The following is a 14,286-nucleotide window of genomic DNA, read 5'->3' as shown; positions in this document are numbered from 1 at the left end:
GAAAAAAATAAACAGCTAAAACTTCGAAAAATAATTCATTAATAACTTTTTAAAAAAGACTGTCATTAATAATGTCGAGAATTAATCTTTGAACTCAATTAATTTCTTTTTAAAAATAAAATTTTGTTTATGAAATATCCATTATGATTATTGGACATATTTACTCAAATTGAAGGTTTTCATTCAGTTTTGTTTAATTCTTGATGAACAAAAGAGCTTCAATGGCGTGAAATTTGAATGTAAATATATATATATGTCAAATTTTTTTTAAAAGTTCCTTTTGTTTAATTTTTAAAAAATACAAAATTGTCATTTTTCAATCAATTTTCTGTTCCCACTCAGAAAACTTCGCTGTCAAGAAAATAAAATTTTAGCAATGTTATAATATCCATTCTAGAAATGTTTCGTAAGTGGGAACAGATATTTGATCGAAATATAAAATTATTAATTTATTTGAAAAATAAACAAAAGGTACTTTTCAAAAAAATTTAGACATATGTATGTGCTAAATGAGAAAATAAATATTATTAGCGGCTGACAAAACTGAAAGTTGTTTATTCCTTGTTTTTGAAGTTTTCGCGGAAATATCAAACCTGTATTTCAATGGAATTTTTTTCGAAAACATTGGTGATTTTTGGTGTTTAAAATATATCTTTAAAAGTGGAATGTTTATGCAAAAAAGAAAAAATACAAATTGATATAGTGTAATATTGAAGAAATTTTGAACAAAATTTAGAAGACCATATGTCATTGAAAGTGTGAAAAATGTCACAATAGTATTTAGTTTGTGCAAAAAATACCGGACAAGATCGATATCTCAATCACAGCAAGAAGAAAAATTCTGATAATTTTCCTCAAAATATATCTCATCAATACAAACTCACGTGACATACAAGACTTTCAGGACAGCTTCATTTGTGCTAGGAAAAAATATTTAGAAATCAAGAAGAAATAGGATTTTTAGTTTCTCCAAGATTTCTGAATATTTTCTCTGAGCACAAATGAAGCTATTTTGAAAGTTTTGTATATACCTTTGTGACATGACAAATAACTTGAAGCCTCGTCTGTCAAAAAAAAAAAAAAAAAAAAAAAAAAAAAAAAAAAAAAAAAAAAAAAAAAAAAAATTTTTTTTCTTAAATTAATATAAAATAAACTATTGCTAAAACTTCTAAAGACTTTTCAAAGCACTATGGAAAAGATTTGTTGATAGCATCTGTAATATCTTGTCGATTTTTCTCTTTTGTCAGTGACCGTCAGTGACCGTCAGTGAAGGTCATTGACAAATTGTGACAAAAATATTCCTCAACTGACATTTCGTGTCAAATAAAATAAATGTTGGGAACTTGATCTTTTTTTTTTGATTTTTATTTTTTCAAAATAATAAGAATTATTTCATGAAGATTTTCAAATTCATTATTATTGTAATTAAGAATTATGAAATCGTCATAAATAACTCTTTTTGACAAGTCATAAATATTTTGTAAGTCATTTTGTCATTTTTTCAATTTTCTCTTGTCATGTCACAGAGGTATAGTTTTGTATATCAAATGAGTTTTTATCAATGAGATATATTTTGAGGAAAATTATCAGAATTTTTCTTCTTGCGGTTATTGAGATATCGATCTTGTCCGGTGTTTTTTGCACAAACTGTAATTGTCTTATGCCATTTTTTATTTTATTTAGTTTTATTTTATTTAATTTTATTTTATTTAAATTTTATTTAAATTTTATTTTTATTTTATTTTATTTTTTGAAAAATTCCTTTTGTTAAATTTTCAGGAAAAATGAAAACAAAATATTTTCATCAAAATTTCATTCCAACTCACCAAAATTTACCAGCGTGTGGATTAATGCTTGATAATGTTATTATTCACATTCAAATTAAGCCTTGGTGACTGACTGACTTTGACTTGGAAAAAAGCGAAATTTGACTGACACGATGGAAAAAAACCACGTCATTTTATAATGGGATTTTTCATATTGAATAATTGCATATTAAAAAGGAAAGAATTTTCCATTTATATTTATTACATAGGAATAAACTAATTTTAAAAAAAGTTTTAATATTAGAATTAAAAACTTAATCAATTATGGGGAACTGACGGCACTGACGGAGATGGATTATTTTGATCAAAAAAATGTCAATGATGTCAGTGACAGGCAGCGCCTTGGAAGAAAGCACTATGGGTGAAGAACGAATTTCACTTGAAGAAGGATTGAAAAATAGCCTTTCAAATATTTTTATCGTTTGATATTCTTTTTCAAATCACTTTGTTTGTTGAATGATTTTTCAAAAGGCGAATGCTTTCGAAAAAAGATGGAAGAGTTGAAAAAAGCTCGTTGTCAATAAGTAAAACTCGAAAAATGTTAAAACTCAAAATCCGGTCCAGGTTTTGTTTTGTGTTTCACCAATTTTTAATCGTTTTTTAATTTCATTTATTCTGAGTGTTCAAGCATCCCAAAAAAATTGACTAATATTTATCAAAAATATCCTTTGAAATTGTGAATGACAATTTATGGATTTCTTACTCAAAAGTTTACGAACGTGAAGCTGCAAAGAATGATTGTCACAGGTATTACATATGCCCAAATTCAAAAGACTGTTTTCCTTGTGGTGCATCAGGAAGAAAATCATATCCAAACATCAACAAATATATTTGTCAATTATTAAAACATCAGCAAATATCAACATTATTAAAGCAGCGAAAACAACTTGCAATTCATAGCGAAATGGAATAATCAAATTATGAAAAAACAACAATTACAAGCAAGCTTGAAGATCTATTTGTCAAAATGATTTGCTAATGCAACGCTTCATTTTCATCAGCATCGTCAGATGAAATGAATACATTTTTATCTTCATAAATGCGAATCAGTCAAGAAAATTCATCTTTATCACAAACTTCGATTTTCCCATATCTTACAAGAAAAAAAGTTTCTCAGATGGTTTTGAAAAGCAAAACAACAACAAAGCTTGAAAGAATCAAATCAATCACAAATAAAAGCGTTTGTATTTTACTGGACGGTAGATCAGCTGGAAATGTTTCGTATACTGTTGTTTCTGTTGCTTCTCTTTCATTACAGTCATCTCCATTTTTCTGGGGCCTATATCCTTGTTGTAATTCAACTGATGAATGCACTAATATTCTGAAAACCATCATCTCAGAATTCCAGTCGCTTGATGTGACAATAAGTAGTTTTTGTGCAGACGGGTTTTCTGCACAAAAAAAGGCAAAAGAAAAATTATCAAACGCTCATTCTGAAGAAAGCACATTTGTCGAACATCATTTTGTTATTAAACCTGAATACATCTATTGTTGCAGCCATTTAACTAATCTTGTCATAAGTTCCTGTTTCAGCAAAGTGCCTTTTCTTCTTGAAATCAAAAAGAAAATGTTGCAATTTGTTCAATTAGCCCATAGTATATCCATCAGACTTTTTTTTGAAAAAAACTGCTCCTTCGTTCATTGTCACAAGGTGGTACAGTTTGTTCAATTTATGTTCCTTTATTCGAAAAAAGCGCCAAATTATTGAGAAAGAAAAATGGATTTCAAAAGAAGACTTAATTGACATCATATAAGCTGAACTTGTTCTTCTTCCTTTGGTTAAGTTTCATCTTCATTTGGAAAGCAATAAAACAAAACTAAGTCACGTTTTCACGTTTATACAACGAATTATTGGAATTTTCATTGGAATGACAAGGCATCCATTATTTTCTGAAGAGAAATGAAATAATGCAATTTCTAATTTTCTTATCCAAATACATAATTATTTTTTTACAGGCTCTCGAGGTGAATTCATTTCTTTATCGTTCGCTGTGACTCCAATTGACATGGAATTATACAGAACACAACAGTTTTCGAATGAATTCATTAATTATTCAAGATTTTTCGATAAATTTTATTCAGCCATTCAATCAACAAATAAAGCATCAAAAAAAAATCAGATCATTCACGAACATCAATTTATAACTCATTTTTCAGACAATTCTGCTGATTCGTTGTTGCGGTGTCATTATTCAACATTTTATGCTGTGTCTGAACCTGTCGAATTTCCATAGGATAAATCAATTTTGTGTAGTGAAGCGCAAATTCATGCCATTCAAAATTTATGTGATGGCAAATATTCAAAAAAATGGGGTTCACGACTGTCTCGATTTATTCTCTGAACGAACAACTAAAGATTCAAACAAAAACGAACGATCATTATCTGATGAATTCGAACAAATTATTAATGATTTGAATAATTTCACAGAAGCAAAGGATTCCTCTGAAGGGGTTCAGGAAGCCCAAATGTTAGAGACAGAATTTGAGAATGAATAGGATGACGAATTCGGGTTACAAGAGGCTGAAAACGAAGCAGTGAACGATTTGTTTGAATTATTTCCCCACAGCGACCATCAACTTTCGGAAGTTCTACAATTGAGATCTTCTCACTTTTCTTCTTATTCATCGTATTCATCTTCATCCCCATATCATTCTTCCTCTTCGGATAATTACACAATGATTGATGAAGCAATTTCAACTGATTCTCAAACAAAGAAAGAACGAAAACAGAACTCAATGGACATGGATGTAGACACAGAATGGCATGCATGCATGAATGAAGATGAACGTGAAGACTTTTCTGACAGCAGCAACATTGAAAACGATAAAGATGATGTGGATATTCTTTTTCTTACAAAAAAGAAATCTACAATTGTGGAATATTCGTTGAATAAAGAGAGAGAGTCAAACCAGATGATTGAAAGCATGAAATTAACGGATTGGTTTCCTCGAATGTCATCTGCATTTATTAAATACTGCAACAAGACAATTGGAAATTTAAACAAAAAAATAATCGAAGGTTACGGTATGTTATTTCAACGATTCATGAAAAGCTGCTCATCTGAAGTTGTTGAGGAAGATGCAGAAATATTTTATAACGCTTTTTCTTCATATGCAAATCTGCAAACCGTCTATTCTGGGCTTTGTCTTGCGCTAATAACTTCCCCTTGCAACGAAGCTTTCTGCGAAAGTGCCATTTCTTAAATAAAAAACATTATTGGAGAAAAGAGATATTCTTTAAGCATGCATTCGTTGGAAGCACATCTACAAGTTTGTTTCTTTTTTGCAATCCATTTTTTCATGAATTCATATTCACAAAATTTGTTTGTCTGAAAGGAATGATAAAAACAAAGTATATTTCTCTTTCGATTTATTTTTTCAAAGAATAAGAACATAGAACATTCATTCTCTCCTGGCTTTTGAATAATTAAACTGCGAAGAGACAAAATATCAGAATATCTATTATTATATGAAATATACAAGAATGTTTTATATTTTCACAGATCATTTTCACTTCTTGCTTTATAGACCTTCGTTCTTTGAAATCTTTATTCATTTCTTCTTCTTTCATTTAACAACCAGGCCATTGATTGCAATAACTTTATTCGATTGAAAATTTTTTGAAAAAGCTTAATGAAAAGTACTTATTTTACCAAAACAATCATTTTTTCTTAGGCTTCTCAAGGGATGTTAATTATTTTATGCTTTGGATGGCATTCTTTGAATCTGCGAATCAGTCAAAGCATTGATTTGATAGATTCAATCTCTTCCAATCATTTTCTGCATTTTTGTCTATCTTTTCTTTTCCTTTATCTTCATACAACTTATCATAAGCTGTTTTTTTGATCAGATTTGGTTTTGTGTTTTCCTTGAAAATGCAGAAAATATACGACGACTCGACTGATTTGAGGGATGAGCCTTTCCATTTGTCAAAAAAATTTTCCATTGTTCCTGAAATCTGTTCGACAGAAGCATCCGCGGTTGCCTCTTTCGACACATCTGTCGCTGAGATAGATGAAAATAAAAGGAGATTAAAGATTGTTCCATCAAGAGTGGGGCATGACTTTCGATCATGGCATCTCACTGATCAACCCCAAAATTTATACAAAAATAATCTAATTTGACCTTTCATTTGACTCATATCTCTTCATAACTGTTGAAACTGTAATTGATTTTGAAGGAACAAATCCATCACATGTTCTCACAAAAATTTATAATCGTGGAGAATGCAGTTTTGAAAGGTTATAAGAAAATTGCATTGTTTCTGAAACTAATAAATGAAAATTTGCAGTAAAGACACAATTTTATGCCCTGATAAAAACGCAAGGAACGTCTATCATTGTGTTTTCATTAAAGTCTTAGAATATCAATTTTATTTTCACATTTTTTATAGGGAAAAACTCAAATTAAATAAATCAAAAAATTGATGAATGAGGATTGTGGAAGTGCTTCATACCCTGGAGAATTCAAAATACAGAAATTCATGCAATTTCATTACATTTATTCTTAAATTCTTATTTCATTATTTGCACAAAAAACAAAAATTTCCAATCCTTAAGATTAATATAGGGAATGATCGATCAGATGCCACGATCGGCAGTTATGCCAAGAGTGGCTGCTGTGTCTGTCCCTAACATTCAGCTGTCGCTGCTGCAGTCGTGGGCTCTGCAAACGTTGTAGGGATATGTTGTAGTGGTGCGTGCGGTGCTGTATGGGTGTGTTGTGTGTGCATATGATGTGGCGCTATCGGAGATGCTTTCTGTTACGCTGGTTGCTCCTCTTCCGCTTCTTGTGGTGTAAGTGGGAAAGAAGTCTGGGAGCAAGCGAATCTTTGCTGAAGCAGATGTGAATGCATTCCCATCGATCAATGATCTGTTTGACCAGTCGCAGCAGATATGGAGACCGCAGCAGTCGAGACGTATGGTGGCAAAGATTGACGAAAAAGTGATTGGGCGAGGGGTTGTTCTGTGAAGGATGGCAGAGATTGTGGAGAAAGTGGAGACAAAGAGGGAGACAAAGAGGAAGGCAAAGAGAGAGAAGAAGAGGGAGAAAAAGATGGAAGGAGAGAGAGAGGTGATGGGAATGAGGAGAAAGGCATGCGTCGACAGAGAACAGAGAGTTTGCCGAAAGAAACAAAGAGAACATGGGGAAGCTGGAAGAAGCGATGGTGTCGCTGGTTGTGAAGGTGTTTGGGCTGAGTCGGCTGAGGTTTGTGAAGGCGGGTTTGGGGATAGAAGCGTAAGCTGAGGCGGATTCAGACAAGCAGCATTCTGTGGAACCAGAAGTGCGCAGCACTTCGTCAGTCGACGGCATCCAACAGGAGATATTAAGAGCAGAAGAAGCAGCAGATGGGTCTTTGGACATAACTTCAGATGGAAGTGAAGGAAATGTGGGGAAAGATTAGGAGCAGGTGGAAATGTCCACGAATGATTTGAGGATGAATGAGGAATCAGGGAGAGATGGTAGTTCGATTGATTTTGAGAAGGAAGAGGAGGAGGATAGGGATGAAGAGGATGAAGAGGATGAAGAGGATGAAGAGGATGAAGAGGATGAAGAGGATGAAGAGGATGAAGAGGATGAAGAGGATGAAGAGGATGAAGAGGATGAAGAGGATGAAGAGGATGAAGAGGAGAAAAAGGAGAAAGAGGAGAAAGAGGAGAAAGAGGAGAAAGAGGAGAAAGAGGAGGAAGTTCGAGGAACAGGTGGAAATATAAGTTGATCATTTGACAATAATTGAGGAAAAAGATAAATCCGATGAAGAAATTAGGGGAAAAAAGTCGTTCGATTTATGAGGAGTGAAAAGAAGAAGAGGAGGAAGAGGAGGAAAAGGGAGGGAAAAGTGAGTGCAGATAGAAGAGCGGAGTGTTGTGGTTGTTCTATTAGGTTGAGGGATTACAAGAAGTGCCTTTAACTTAAAAGGCAATCAGCAAATGATGCGTGTGCGCATTGCACACATGAAGACTTTTGATGTGCTGGGAGAGTTGACATGCCGTTGCCTTGAAGCTGTGCCAAGATGCAGGTGAAATGGTGGAGATGCAGCTGAGGAACAAAGTCGAAGAAAAATCAGGCTTTGGAGCCGAGCTAGATCCTCATGCAGCATGGGACATGGAGTGAAACAAGGATAAAGCAGGCGATTTCAGAGGAATTTGTCGTTATGTATAACTCACTTGTTGAATGGTTCGAACACAAAGCAGAGAAGTTCGAGTTTGTGATTGATATCTTTATCAGCCAGGACGAGCTGATCCACCTTGCGAATGAGCACATTGTAATGAAATCGCGGCTACTGCGTTGTGGAGTGACAGCGTTCGTTGTGATGGAGTACAGATGATTCGGTAAAAATGAAATTCACTTCGGAGAAGGGAATTGAAGCTGCACGGCAGAGCAGAGAAGGAGTAGAAGCAGGCAATGTGAAGGAGATTCTGAGCAATTGTTCAACGACGCTGTTAGGGCATGCGTTTGAGTGCGTGCTTGATAAGGCGTCTGATGCAGATAAACAGCTGTTTTGGCAGGGTGAGTGAATGGAGGCAGAGGTGCAGAAGGCGGAGTGTCATGTTCATGCAACACATCCGACAAGAGGCTCGGTACAGAAGAGGAGTTTATTCAGAGAAGACAGTCAAATGCTGTACAGACGATGGGTTTACGCGGCTGTGATGCTTCGTACGCCATTTCTAACAGATCACGCTTTCTCAGCGGTTGTTCCTATAGATGCATCCATGGCATTGAAGATGGCAGAAGAGGATCTGCATTACAATTTTGTTTCTTCTTCTTCTTCCTCTTCCTCTTCCTCTTCCTCTTCCTCTTCGTCGTCGTCAATTTCTATTCTTTTTTGAGCGTCTGTTCCTTCTTCTCATCCTCCTCTTCATCTCAAATATCTCATCCGTCACATTCCTCTTCTTCTCTCTCTTCATCAGCCTCAGCGCATGCATCTCTGGAACCACTTGCTTTGAATAGTATGTCAAATGTGAGTGTTCTGATGAGTTGCCCGTCGATGTGCTTGTTTTATTGGCTTTACAGTTTTTGCGCAGCTCCATCTGCCTCCTTATCTCCTGATGCGACGAAGAAGAGCGCTTGTGCGACGAATGGGACGAAGCCATCGGGTGTGGTACATCGTCAAGATGAGTGGTGAATTTGAACAGACGAAAAGGAGAATAGAAGAAGCGCTTTTGCGACGAGGTGTGTGAAGATGGAGAGTATGTGCCGAGGAGAAGCGGCACATCAGTTGTGGAAGAGAAAAGAGGCGCAGAAAGAGCAGATGAAAGATATGAGGAGGAAGTGGTGGAGATGATAGCAGACGAAGTGACTGCAGCTGGTAAGTTTGATGAGGTTGTTGGGGCTGCAACAACAGCAGATTGTTGGAGGCTTTCTGGCTGAGCCAAATGAGACTGACGCGAGGGAGAGCTCGCCTGTGTGAGTGACTGCTACGATGTGGCTGAGGAAGTGCGGGTGTGGAGAGATGTCGTGTTCAAAGAGGAAGACAATGATTAAGATTGAGATTGAGACTGAGACTGAGATGAAGGCTGAGGTTGCAGGGTGAGTGCAGGGCCAGGCGAGGTGGATGCAGACATCTGCTGGATGGGCCGAGAGAAGGAAAGAAGAGCAGAGAAAGAGGAGGAAGCGAGAGATGTTGGAGAAGTCAGAGAGGCCAAGGAAGAAGAAGCAGAGGAAGATAAAGGTGGGAAGAAGATGATGACGAAGAAGAAGAAGATGCAATGGATGCAGTTGAAGATCCCCCAAGCACAATCGCCGGAGCCAACAGAGATGCAGACACTGAATACGATGTGTCATCAAAGAATGAGCGAAGCGTGGCTAACGCAAAAGTGGTAGAAAATGAAGTGTTTGAGGTACTGATTTCAAAGCGGTGCGCTGTTGATGAGTGTATCCGTGCCATTGACGTGGTTGTTAGAGTGATGGCGGGTGCAGGGAAGATGGGGGAAGTGGCTGAGACAGAGGCAAAGGTGGAAACTGTCAATGAAGGAGAAGTAGATATTGAAGAAGCAGATGAGGAAGAGGAAGAAGAAGGGGAGGAGGAGGAAGAAGACGCTAAATTTCCAAGTGGCATTTGAGTAGATTGAGTTGCAAGTGTCAGATTTGTCGATCCTTTCGTCTTGTTTGTCGATATCACACTGAACGCAGAGTTCGCAGACTGCAACTGGATATCTTCTCCTCCTTTTCCGGTTGGAGTGAAAGAATATTCATTCACTGTTTGTATTGTTATGCGAGTGGGAGTGGTGGACACAGGAATTAGTGTCTTGTTGGGCTGCCTGGGTGACTGCAGCTGAGTATTCGAAGCAGAAGAGGTCTGAGAGGAAGAAGTGGAATTACTCGAAGCATTACCAACAGAGTTTGCATTCTGAGCTGTTGGGAGTATTTTTCTCGTCTGCACAACCAGCCTCACGTCATCGAATGTCTGCTGTGTCTGTGTCTGAACAGACCTCTTCTTAGATGTGCTGAATGAAGCAGAGGCAGAAGAGAAGCGGTTGACAGATGCAGACGACGAAAGCACACTCGAATTCCAGCGGGTCGGAACAAAAGACGGCTGCAAAGGAACTCGGGGCAAAGAAGAAAAGTTGATTGGGTATATGTATTGCATCAGCTTCAATGGAGAACAAGAAAGAGTTTGAGTCTTGCTTAGCACTTCAGCATGGGAAGAAGCAGAGAAGGAGGAGAAGTTGGATGTTGAAGAGGAAGAGGAAGAAGATGATGATGAATTAGGATAAGGAGGAGGAAGAGGAGGAGAAGGAGAGTGAGAAGAGAAAAGAGCTTGGAAGAAGAAGAAGAAGATGGGGTGATAGAAAGAGAAGAAGAAGTAGTAGAAGAAGAAGAAGAAGAAAAGGTGAAGAAGAAGAAGAAGAAGAAGAAGCAGAAAAAGGAGGATGATGATTGGTGGGGCGATATGAAGGAAAAGTGAAAGAAGAAGAGGAAGAAGAAGAGATGATGATGAAGAGATATTGAAAATAGAGTGAAGAGGAAGGGAAGATGAAAGAGAAAAGATAATTGTTAATAATTCTGTTTCATTACTTGCTGTTATCATCGCTGAGTTCGATGTTGAACCTACATCAGAGACTGTCCAGCCACTTTGATCATCATTTTCTCTGATTTCATGTTTCTGTTCAGCAAAAGCTAATTCATCGCTCATCTGAATCATTCCACTCACAATAACTTTCTTTGGCCCTGTTTGACGTTTGATGGAGTGCTTCAAGGTCAGACAAGGGAATTGAACAATTCCACAATGTGAGTGATCAGATGCCTCAGTGTTACTCACATATACTTCTTCTGGGGTGGGGAGGAGATAGATGCACAGAGGAATGGCCAAACTCGTGTCTCCATTGTCATATCCTCTCACTTGCTCAACAGAATCCAAAGAATCTGTCACACATGTGATGTTTTCTGATTTTGCTGTTTTTTCCAGATTGGGTGATAAGACGAAAATGTCTCTGCCCCACTTGGCTGTGTTGATGCCAAACGAAGAAGAAATCAGGAAATCCGGATTTTCATTCAATAATCGAAGAAGAATTCCTCCCCCAAATCCATTTGATGACGAACAAAAGCACCCTTCAAACATCCCGCCTTCCACTTTCACTTCATTTCCTTTTACTGCGCATGACATCATCGACACTCTGTTGGCTGATGTTCTGCTTCCACATTCTGTAAATGAACAAGTATTTAGATCTTTATCTTCTATGCCATTTAAGAGACAAATGTTAACTATCAACTGTGAACTTTTCAATTATAAAGCATGATTGAATAAAAAAATAATAATTAAAATATTTTTGTTAAAATAAAATACAAACCACTATATTTATCTAATTTTCAGATGCATCGAATGTGTGTGTTCAATTTTCGCATTTCTGTTAAGTTCATGTACATAATGCAAATGAAAAATTCTATTCAAAAGAAAATTTTATTTAACATTGAAAGTCAAGTTTATCAGGAAATAGAATCAATACACACCTTGGACATTTCATTTGTAAATAATTGCAAAGAAGTTCAATCAAGTGAAACCCTTTTTCTTTGAAAAACAAATATTTTGATTTTGATCAATATATAAGATATATAATTTTTTGATTTTGAGTTTTATTTAAATAAAGAAGTTTGCAAAGAACTGATAAGCATTATAGTGAATTTTTACGTTTTTGATGAGAATAATGGAAACGGAGTGGCTTTGTATTAACCACAATGTGTCAAATTTATGATCTGATGTCACTTTTCAAAAAAATTAAGACATATTATAGAAAATTAGAATAAAAATGTTTTGATATTATTTTTTATGAACAAAAACCAAAACATAAAAATTTCGAAGACGAAATAATACAAACAAAAACAATTCAGAACATTGTTGAAACCATTTTTCAATGAAAAATATTTCAATTCAATGATTTTAAAAAACGTTCAGTAGATTTAAGTTTTTTTTGGTTATTTCGAAATAACTGGGTTAATTCAAAATTCGTGGCTGAAACTTGAAATAACACGATTTATTTGAAATAACAAATTTATTTCACATTTCATCTATTATTAAGAAATTTATTCATAATATCGAAAGAAAATTTTTTTTTAAAAATCAAAATTCAATTTTCATTTTGTGAAAATATACATTTATATATTGAAAATATTACTAATAGAACTTAATTCATTTGACTGCGTCAAGTGGCATTAGATTGGTCAACATCCAATAAGATCGATCTAATGCCATTAAGATGCAGTCAAATTGGATGTGACTCAGTCACATCCGATCATTTCCATTCTGGGTGCCATGATCAAAGAAATTTAAAAAAAAAATGAATAAAAAAATTGATAATTTCAGTTTTGTTTTTTATCATTTTGATTGAATTTAATAATTTTTCTTTCTTAAAAGTTTTTTATTTTGTAAGTTTATTAAAATTATTGATATTTTTTGTAAAACATTGGAAATTCAAATTGTTTTTGTTTGATAACGATTATTGGTGATTTATAAAAATGATATAAGTAATTTTCATTTCATTTTTCAACATTTAGAACCTGTTTCATTTGTTTTTAACATTTCTCAATAATTTTCCGAAAAAATAAAAAATACAACGAAAGAAGCTTAAAAATCATATTTTCTTTTTATTTTTCATTCGAAATGAAAAAATATCAAAAAATGATTGATTAAGAAACGCATTACTGTAAAGAAAACACAAAAAAGTTAAATTTTTTATAAACATTGATAATTTACAAAAAAAAGAATATGAAAATGTTTTTTGTTCAATATATAAACAAATTTGACTCAATTTCAACAAAAAAAGTTAACAACTGAATCACAATTGCGAAATTTTAAAGTTTCAAAAAACCAGAATCAAAATAAGAAAACAACAAAAAAATAGTTAAATACTAAAAATACATAATTTGACAAACAACATATCAAAAAAATAAACATCAACATGATTTTACATGTCAAAATATACCTCTGTGACATGACAAGAGAAAATTGAAAAAATGACAAAATGACTGACATGATATTTATGACTTGTCAAAAAGGGTTATTTATAACGATTTCTTTATTCTCAATTACTGTAATAATAATTCGAAAATCGATATATAACTATTCTTATAATTTTGAAAAAATCAAAATTTTTATTAATTTGATCAAGTTCACAACATGTATTTTTTTTGACAGGAAATGTCAGTTGAGGAATACAGATATTGCATAAAATACCGGACATCGCACAAAATACCGGACAAGATCGATTTCACAATAACTGCAAGAGGAATAATTCTATTAATTTTCCTCAAAATATATCTAAACAAACCTAACTCATTTGCCATACCGGGCATTCATTTCCGTGCAGACTGAATATTAAAAAAATAATTTTTAAAATCTCGGAGAAACACAAAATCATATTTCTCGAGATTTTAAAAATTATTTTTTTAATATTCAGTCTGCACGGAAATGAATGCCCGGTATGGCAAATGAGTTAGGTTTGTTTAGATATATTTTGAGGAAAATTAATAGAATTATTCCTCTTGCAGTTATTGTGAAATCGATCTTGTCCGGTATTTTGTGCGATGTCCGGTATTTTATGCAATATCTGTATTCCTCAACTGACATTTCCTGTCAAAAAAAATACATGTTGTGAACTTGATCAAATTAATAAAAATTTTGATTTTTTCAAAATTATAAGAATAGTTATATATCGATTTTCGAATTATTATTACAGTAATTGAGAATAAAGAAATCGTTATAAATAACCCTTTTTGACAAGTCATAAATATCATGTCAGTCATTTTGTCATTTTTTCAATTTTCTCTTGTCATGTCACAGAGGTATAAATCAAAATATAAACAAAACAAAAATATGTTTGATCACATTTTGTGATCACAAAAATCACAATATCGCCCTTGGTGAGATTGAGGGAAATTCAATAAACCAGATTTAAATTGATTTGACTGAGTCACAAAAATGTGACTCAGTAAAATCAATCAGGTTCTAAAGGAGAGGCCTGAT

At 34.2% G+C, this 14,286-nt stretch overlaps 4 protein-coding genes across 4 annotated transcripts; 3 read left to right on the top strand and 1 right to left on the bottom strand.

Annotated features, from left to right (window-relative positions):
* Positions 1 to 6,800: 6,800 nt before the first annotated feature.
* MONOS_15645 (uncharacterized protein) lies at positions 6,801 to 7,073 on the top strand (the record flags this gene model as incomplete). Its single annotated transcript, XM_067868536.1, has 1 exon — positions 6,801 to 7,073. The coding sequence occupies one exon, from the start codon at positions 6,801 to 6,803 to the stop codon at positions 7,071 to 7,073; it is 273 nt and encodes a 90-aa protein (XP_067725555.1).
* Positions 7,074 to 7,242: 169 nt separating this feature from the next.
* Positions 7,243 to 7,545, top strand: MONOS_15644 (uncharacterized protein; the record flags this gene model as incomplete). Its single annotated transcript, XM_067868535.1, has 1 exon — positions 7,243 to 7,545. One exon carries the CDS (start codon positions 7,243 to 7,245, stop codon positions 7,543 to 7,545), a length of 303 nt encoding a protein of 100 aa, XP_067725554.1.
* Positions 7,546 to 8,778: 1,233 nt separating this feature from the next.
* MONOS_17718 (uncharacterized protein) lies at positions 8,779 to 9,197 on the top strand (the record flags this gene model as incomplete). Its single annotated transcript, XM_067870665.1, has 2 exons — positions 8,779 to 8,923; positions 9,010 to 9,197. 2 exons carry the CDS (start codon positions 8,779 to 8,781, stop codon positions 9,195 to 9,197), a joined length of 333 nt encoding a protein of 110 aa, XP_067725553.1.
* A 262-nt stretch (positions 9,198 to 9,459) lies between these two features.
* Positions 9,460 to 11,436, bottom strand: MONOS_15643 (uncharacterized protein; the record flags this gene model as incomplete). The annotated part of the gene is made up of 1 exon (XM_067868534.1): positions 9,460 to 11,436. One exon carries the CDS (start codon positions 11,434 to 11,436, stop codon positions 9,460 to 9,462), a length of 1,977 nt encoding a protein of 658 aa, XP_067725552.1.
* Between the last annotated feature and the right edge of the window lie 2,850 nt (positions 11,437 to 14,286).

This window comes from Monocercomonoides exilis (genome assembly GCF_001643675.1).
Source record: "Monocercomonoides exilis strain PA203 chromosome Unknown scaffold28-1221067, whole genome shotgun sequence".
Taxonomy (NCBI): Eukaryota; Preaxostyla; order Oxymonadida; family Polymastigidae; genus Monocercomonoides; species Monocercomonoides exilis.
Note: the sequence above shows the minus strand (reverse complement) of the source record. Positions and strands in the feature narration are given on the sequence as shown.